Source organism: Pleurodeles waltl, chromosome 3_1, assembly GCF_031143425.1.
Source record: "Pleurodeles waltl isolate 20211129_DDA chromosome 3_1, aPleWal1.hap1.20221129, whole genome shotgun sequence".
Lineage (NCBI taxonomy): Eukaryota > Metazoa > Chordata > Amphibia > Caudata > Salamandridae > Pleurodeles > Pleurodeles waltl.
Window position 1 is genome coordinate 1,393,033,467 of NC_090440.1, and position 8,656 is coordinate 1,393,042,122.

Below are 8,656 nucleotides of genomic sequence, written 5' to 3' on the forward strand. Positions count from 1 at the left end.
TTTATCAAATCTGATCACAAACCACCTCTACTGTACAACCATGTTCCAGAACTGTGTGGGATTCATCTAAACAAGGCAATCTTGACATCCTAAAGTATTTATTAAATAAATTGGCATTTACTGGTCTTTGCACACACATTTTAGTTCCAATAGTTTTCATTAAGCTTAGAACCTCATTTAGGCCAGGTTTCCCACCTGTAATAAAACGATAAGCAAAACCCTATTTACGCTAGACAAATTTGTGACAGTCACCAAAGCATTATGATGTGTATTTAAGCTCATAAACAATGTAACACATTTTGAGAAGAAATTGAGGTTGCAAGATTATATAATGACAATAAGGAAACAAAATAGTTGGCATGTATACGTTTTGGAAATCTTAATTACGTGAGTTGTAATGTTTGGGTGATGTTCCCCCCCTACCCCCCCTCCCATCCCCCCATGATCTTAATTGCAGGCCCACCTGTTCTTAATATTTTGGCTGGTTTTCCCAATGCTTTTCCGGGGTAAAATGGTTGAATCCATAGCAAATGAGCAGTTCATCTGTCTATGTTGATCAAAACACCTTACCTGATTTGGCTCTGTATAATTTCAGCCCTGCTGATAGGACTGAGTCTATATGTAATGTAACTCTTGATGACCTGTGTCTCATTTTGTGTTACTGTGAACTGGCTGTCCTGAATCATTTGGAGCTGTCCATACTTTTAGACAAAGTTTTCTACCTCATCCTGCTGGCTAGACTGGCTGAAATTGAGGTGGGCTGTCTCTTCTTGGGCTGGCTTGCCTTATTTTAGCAGAATGAGTAATAACCCTCCTCCATTTTTGCTCTGGTTATGGAGACTTTGTTTGGTGTCCCTCCAGGCTGGCCCTGAATTTGTGTGACCTCTGGCTCATATCCAGGCTCCTCTCATTAAATGTTTTGTATTTCAGTTTTGATGATGACAGAGTTAATTGTAAACTTGGTTGACTTGCCACGATCCAGATTGTTGTTCAGTAATAATTAAATTGATACAGGATAGTCATTTTAAGGTCAATTCTAACAAAGATGTTATGAAATTGCGCGGAAGTGTTTTCCTGTGAAATGACTCCTAGGGGCACAGTTGGATGAGCAGATCTCTTGCTTCAGTGAACAAAGTCCTAAATCTGGGCATCATTTTTCAGAACAATGTTCGTTTCTATCCCCTGAAGGCCAAGATGGCAATTAGAATTTTCTGACTGCCAAGACACTTGAAGAAATGCTACTCGTGCTCCCTTTGCAATTCTCTCTCTTTGGGGCTGTGTTATGGCAATGCTGTCTTTTTTGTAACACCATCCCAAGAACAGCTGATGGAGGACAATCTTGCTTTTACTCTGCCTAGAAGTGGAGGTCCTCTTGGCCAAAAGGGTTGTTGAGAGGGTGCCCGTTCCGAACAGAGGCATAGTTGCTATTCCTGCTACTTTCTGGTGCCCCAGAAGGATGGTGGCCTCTGCCCCAGCTTAAACAAGTGTCTTCTCAAGTACTTCCTATGGAAAGAGGAGTTCAAAATTCTTACGTTGGCTAAGGTTCTGTTTTCCCTGCATTCCTGAGATGGATTGGTAGCACTGGACGTGCAGGGCACCTACTTTCATATGCCCGTCCTGCCTGGCAAAAGGCTTTATCAACGGTTTAGAATGTGCCAAAAGTACTTCCAGTTCACTGTGCTCCCCTTTAGTCTCACCACCACGCCTTGGGTGATGGTTGCACATGTCTGCAGAGGTCCGAAGTTCCAGTCTTCCTCTACCTCAGCAGTCAGCTGTTGATGGTGAGGTCGCCACATGCATCCATCTCCCTCCTTCAGACTAGGGCAGACCACCTCCATTTGCTAGGGTTTTTTTTATTAACATGCCGAAGTTGCACCCGACTCCCTCTCGGATGCTTCCTTTTATGAAAGCCATTCTAGACACAGTGCTGCTTTGGGCCTACACACTCCAGAGGGGTGAGTCTGTGGTATTTAGATTGTGATACAGGTATTTCAGCCACTGCCCTGGATTTCGGTAAGACTGACTCGGGGGGCCTCTGGGCCTCAGTGCTTCCTGCTGGAAAAAGGTATCCAGTGGTATATGCACACTCTATAGTGGGACCCGAAGTCCCAGTGGGAGCAGCATCAACGGAATCTCTCCAAATGGGTCTAGATATAAGAGGGAACTTCAAAGACCTGCAGTAGTGGCTGACGAATGCATATTGGGTCAAAGGCAGACCTCTCTCCCTTCCCCACTCTGATCTCACAGTGGTGACAGATGTCATTTCTGGGTTGGGGCGGCAATCTAGGATAGGTGGAGATCAAAGGTCTCTGGTCTCCGGTGGAGTCGTAGCTCCACATCAGTTTGTTAGAGATGAAAGCGAACCACCTGGCACTGAAAGTCTCTCTACTATCCAAGAGGGAGTATTATTCAGTTGTCCATGGACAACTTAATCACCATGTGGTATTGTAACAAACGGATTGGGTGGGGTTGTGGATCTTGTGCCAAAAGGCATTACGTCTCAGATCCTGATGGGAGAGCTAGGAAATTTTCATGTTTTTTTTTTTTTTTTGTTTTTTTAGCACCAGGCGGGGTCTTTGAAAGCTAGCATGGCGAGCTCAGCTGACAGTGCTTGGCAGTCCAGTCAACGAATGGCACCTGCATCTGGAGGTGGCATGTTCTGTTTTTCTATAGTGGTGCGAGCCTTGGCTCGATTTCTTTGCCACTGCCACAGTAAAGCTTAAAGTTTCAGAGCAGTAACAAACAAATACACATTCTGCATCAAAACATTATGGCAACCGACAAGTAATGGCCAGAGGTACATTAATAGGTAGAGGTTGAGACGAAGATCAGCAATTCTGTTGAACAAGGGCTCTCTCGCCCATGTAAGAAAAATCAGTCATGCCCATTGCGACATATTAAAGTATAAAAAGTACCAATAAAGATAATTCCTTTAATTCCTCTCCAATATGGTCTGTATGCATCATCTGTATCTTTTATATTGTACAGACATGAAAAGCTTGCATATAGCCACTTGTGCAATATTGCTCAGTGGGGCAGTGCCTGGCTATTTTGATTTAAGGTTTGCTGTAACCATCAATACACCATGAAAGGGGTATGTGTAGATGGGTATAGGCCAATGTACTGAAGGATTGAAGTGGTTTGTACTAGACATTGCAGACATATCAGTTACAGGGACTACTCAGTCAGCATAAGGGAATCCATATCTCTCCACGGATCTGCAATTGATTGTTATGTTGCTTAGGGGCCTCATGGTCTGCTGGTACTGCCATAGCTTCAAGTCATTCAGCTATGGTGAGCTTTTATTGTTTGGGACGCATACCTTGGCGGTTCCTAAGGAGGTATCTAGACATTTTGAGCATGTACAGGAAAGGCATCTGTGCCTTGGGAATCGTGTTGAGGCCAGTGCCATGGAGGGCTGTATAGATAGGGTACTAGACTTTGACAATTCACCACATTGCAGACCAGTAGGGTTGAATCGGGCATGACCAAAGGCAGTGTTCCATGCTCCTTCAGGCTTACCACTCCTCCGGCGATTTGGTCTTGCGCTCATATTCGCGTTATGTAGCTTATGGGGTGACCACTGCCATGTAATAAAGGAATTTGTCTAGCCTCCCTTGTCCTTCACCCTATATTTGCATAAGGTGTGCTCAGTCTGCGTCTGTTCATTCTTGCAGCAAGGTTCTCTTCTCAATTTTCAGTGGCAGATCAAGGTTCTGTAGACCCTTTATTAGCCTTTTGTAACTGTTCCAGTTTAGTAGATACCTGTAGAGTGTGTGATGAGGGTGTCCAGTTTATTTTAATGTATGTGTAATACAGTGCTATAGCAGATGGTATCACCAGGGCTAGTTTTGATTCAAGCCGGATCATGTAGTTGTTGGGTGAATGTTTTAAATTGTCCTCCTGCAAACAAATCATCCAATACTTGAATGCCCTTTGAAACCCATTGTGTCCACTGGATAGGTGTCTGTGCAGTGAGCATGACAGAGTTGTCCCGGATAGGCACCCGTGTATATGTAGGAAGCCATTAGAGCCCAGTTTTCTATGGGTACGTGTTGAGCTGGCCAGAATGGACGTAAGGAGGCATTAGTTTCTTGACTTCTAGTGGCCCCATAATGTTATTTTGTGCATGATTCTAGTGACATCCATTCCTTGTTAAAGTAGTACACCATCCATGATAGAGCTCCATATTTAGTAGTTTGAGACCTCTTGAAATTGTTGTGGAATGAAGTTGACTGCAGCCACTCTGGATTGCGCACCTTCTCATATATATTGCTTTATAAAGTTGTTGTGGCTTCGGAGCTATGCCCTGGCTATTTTCAAAGGGGTCATGGTAAAAACGTGGTTGAATCTGGGAGCCATTATCCTGACTGCATGGACCGTCCCCAGATGGAAAGTTGAAGCACTACCTACTGTTGAAAACCTGTTGGCATTTACTCTGTGAGAATAGTTTTATCCTTGATCATGCAAGTGAGATCTCTGTACATTAGTATACCTTGCCTCTTGAGCTTGTTGGAATCGTTCTTGGATGGTATACCACAAATAGAGTAGTTTGTTGTTTGTGTGCATTGTTTCACTTTGACCACGTTATATTGTAGCTGGAAAAATCGTGGACCACTATAATTGTGCTAATTAATATTAGCATTGATTTTTCTTGGAAGTAAAGGATGTCATCTGCATATAACATGCACGTCAGGGCCCCTGCGGCTGTAGATATTCTCTTCATGCCGGTCTATTTTTTTTAATTTTTTTTTTTACCGCTATTGACAATGTTTTGGGTGCCAGAGGGAACTGCAGTGGTGACAAGGGACATTCCTGTCTTGTGCCCCTTTGAATGATAAATGGGTGGATTAAAAAATAAATAAATAAATAAATAAATTTGCAGGTCACCAATACTAAGGGTTTGCTGAAAAGGCATTGACCATGGTGATGAGGATTAGGCCAATGCCCATCCATTCTGGGATCCTGAAGAGATAATTACACTCCACTCTGTCAAAAGCCTACTGTGCATAACTGGAGGCAGCAACACTCTCCCTTGAATTGGTAGGTGACAGCCAGAGCAAGTGCAGAAGAGTTTTGAGATGGTCACAAAGTCCACTTGATTTTTGAGTATCAAACTTGAGATGATTAGTCCAAGCCTAATGGTTAGGATTTCTGCTAGGATTTTGTGTTGCAATGAAAAGTGAGATAGGTTATCACACACGAGCAGGTTAATGTCAGGTTTTGGGATGAATGTCAGTAAGGCAGAAGGGGGGAGCACGAGAGAACCTGTGAACTTGAAGAATTCAATGGGGACTCTGTCTTCATCCTCTGATTTACTTATTGGTAAGAGCTTTAGGGCCTCTGCTACCTTGGTGTTTGTAATGTCAATCTCTTCAAATTCTGGAGATCCTGTAAAAAATGGTTGACCAGGTGATTCTTCGGGGTCCATACTTTTATAGAGAGGACATAGAAATAATTAAATTGTTGATCTCATGTGGGCTGGTTAGCATGTTGCCTCCTGCATTATATATCGCAAGAATAGCTGATCTGGACTCTTTAAGCTGGATGGCAAGTAGCCTTCTTGTCCATAGTGTCAGCTTTTTAAGCCGGACACAGCTTTTTCTGCTTTAAATGTATAGTGTGTTAAAATCCTATTGCTATTGACCAAATCTCTGAGAAGGTTGTCCTAGGGGTGACTTAGACGGGACTGGTAGTGTGTCAATTTTATTAACGTTAATTCACCTTTCTTTATCAGCTTTTGATTTTAAAATGGCATCTCTGGTCATCAACCCCTGCATGAAATATTTCTTGCAGCCCAGAGTAGTTGCAGTGAGTCAATTGAAAGTTCATTGCGTTGTAGATCTACTTGAAATGTATTTTCAGGCTTCTTTTTGTCCTTCAGGAGTTTATAGGTGGTGTTGGTCCTCTTTCAGATTTTACCTTTAGAGACAGTTGTGTTCATGGCTAGCTCTTTCAATAACACAGTGTAGAAGTTTCATCATCATGGTCATTGTTGCTTAGGAAGTAATCTATTTTTGTTTTTGTTCCGTGGACACAAGGAAGGTGTATTTTCTTGTCTTTAGGTGCAGGCGGTGGTGTGCTTGCATGTATCTCAGTAGGACTTTATCAGTAAAGTTTCTAAAGTTTAGTCACTGGACCTGTGTAGGGTATGGTGTCCTGTTTCAGTCCCCACCCCCTGGATTAGGAGACTGATGCGCTTACATTGTGTGAATAGACAGTGAAGTTTCAGGAAGAAATCTTGCTTGTTGCTGTTGGAGGGTAGATACTGATTCCACTTTGAAAAGATTGTTATCCACTGCTATATCTTCCATTGGGTTCTTCTGCCCAGGTTCTACAGATGTAGATTATCTTAAAGATGCAATGAAAATAAAGGCACTGTCAAAGCAAGTACTATGTGCTATTTTGCTGTTTGCCTTTTTAATTTCATTTTATGAAAGCTTTCATAATACGATTCTTTGAGAGTACAGTTTAACTCTACCCTGTTCCCACTTTCCATGTTGTAGCCCAAGATGTGTCCTAAATACATTTTCAAACTAAAGCATAAAGGGTCAATCAGGGTAGAGGTACCCAGACCCTCCTGGGTGTAGTGGTTGGTCTGATGATGGAGAGTGCCTCTAATGACTTGATTAATGTGTCTAATGACTTGCTGACTTACTTTACATAAGTGGGCATTACCCTGGGTAGAAGAGTAAATACTGATGAGGTTTCACTTTACCAATTACAATAGTTGTGTCAAGGCATCTGATATTTATGTGAATTAGAATTGTAACCCAACTCCTTTTTCATATGTTTGTGAAAAAATAATGCATTCTAACTTAGATGTTCAGTACCAACAGTTTTATGCTTGTCCTTTTCATGCATGGATTCCTCCCAAACTCTTTTAAATTTCGGCAAACCATTACAAGGGGAAAGGCTGTGAGCATCTAGGTTTACTTTGTTTACTAACATCAACAGAATGTTTGACCACGGTCTTTTCAGTAAAGTATTGCTTTATTCTATTCTTGAAAGTAGCATTTCTTGTATGCTACGTATAATAACAGCGATGTATGTGGTTATTCGTAGGGAAATATCTCATACAGAAATAATGAAGTGGTTTAATAATGTCCAGGATCATGCATTGACACCTTAATCTCCAGGTACTCAGCACTGAAACATAACCATTAGAGCACAATTCCTTGCCTTGACTTCAATTCATTGCTTTCTAGTTGGCTCATGATGTAGGTGTTGTGTAATCCCCTGGCATGTGAATTATAAAATACTTAAATACTTGCTTATCGTTTTTTAAACTTGTTTTGTTTTATAGGTGTTGGTGGAATGAGCGTTGCATGTGTGTTGAAGGGAAAAACAGTGCTCTGGCAGGACTCCTTCAGCCCCCACCTGAAACACCAAACTCACAATACAGCTAATCCCAACATGCCTGTTGTGTTGTCATCTGGATCAGGGGCTCAGGCACAGCAACAGCCAGCTCCGAATCAGGCACTGGCAGCCGGACAGCACTCCAGTCCTGTCCCTGGATCAATAGGAGTAGCAGGTCGCTCACAAGACGACGCAATGGTGGATTACTTCTTTCAGAGACAGCATGGTGAACAACTTGGAGGAGGAGGAAGCGGTGGAGGAGGCTATAATAACAGCAAGCACCGCTGGCCTACTGGGGACAATATTCATGCAGAGCATCAGGTGAGAATCATTTTAACTGCCAGTAGGATTCAATAGAAAAGCCATTTTGGATCAACTCTTTTCTGCTAGCAGTGTTTTGGGCTATGGTAGTCTTCTTTGTTAGAGGTTTTGTCTACTTGTAAGGTCTGTGGCTGTTCACAATGAAGTGGCTTAGCCCAAAACTACATTTTAAAACCTTCCACCTCTGTCTTTACTGCTTTAAATTTCATCTACACCCTGTGCTTTTTTTATCATTATGTAAAATGAGGTTGACTGTTCGCCTAAAAACAACTTCTGAAAACGTTACCTTTGTAGTAGACACAAGTATATATGGATGATTATTTGTATATAAATGGCTTTAATAGATGTGTTGCTATAGAAATATTACATTGTCGATTTTCTTGCAGATCACAGCGTTCTCTGCTTTGTTGTTGGGTGCTAAGATAGAATTCTGGCTTGGTTACGTGCACCCGAAAAAGTAAACCCATGTGCACAGCTAATCATCCTATTGTTGAATTTAATTTTTGATTTCTGACCTATATTGATACTGCTAAATTTGTCATTTTTAACTAAGCATATTCCTTTCACACAAAGAAAAACTGTTGGAAGTGCATGATAACCTTTGATAAGTGCCCTTTAAGATGGGAAACATCCTGAAATTAAGATTTTCTGATTAATGACCCTTCTGTTGATTAATACATGCTGCAGCATTGGTCTTTTACAGTTTACATGCTCAAAGTCATTTTTGCTTTTAGTGCTGCTATTAAACTTGAACTCTCTTGTGACATGTTGCTGTGGAAGAAAGTGACATCCCCTCCAACTGCCTAAAGAGGTATTGCTCATTAGTTTGTTTTGAGAATTGTATGATTCATACAGTAGTGAGACAACCACGGCTTGAAAAAAAAAAACAGCACATTTTTTTTTGGGTCAAGCGCTCTGACCTATTGTAATCTATCTGTCAATGTGGTAGACAAATGTGCAGGGGATCCACTGCCAC

General features: G+C 41.8%; 1 protein-coding gene across 18 annotated transcripts in view; it reads left to right on the top strand.

Annotated features, from left to right (window-relative positions):
- PUM1 (pumilio RNA binding family member 1) overlaps positions 1 to 8,656 on the top strand; it is an 859,012-nt gene that overhangs the window by 19,456 nt on the left and 830,900 nt on the right. For all 18 annotated transcript variants that reach the window (XM_069224905.1, XM_069224910.1, XM_069224908.1 and 15 more), the window contains exon 2: positions 7,307 to 7,680. In XM_069224905.1, coding sequence (XP_069081006.1) covers positions 7,318 to 7,680 — 363 coding nt within the window. In that variant the 5' untranslated portion in view covers positions 7,307 to 7,317. The remainder of the gene's footprint in view (positions 1 to 7,306; positions 7,681 to 8,656) is intronic.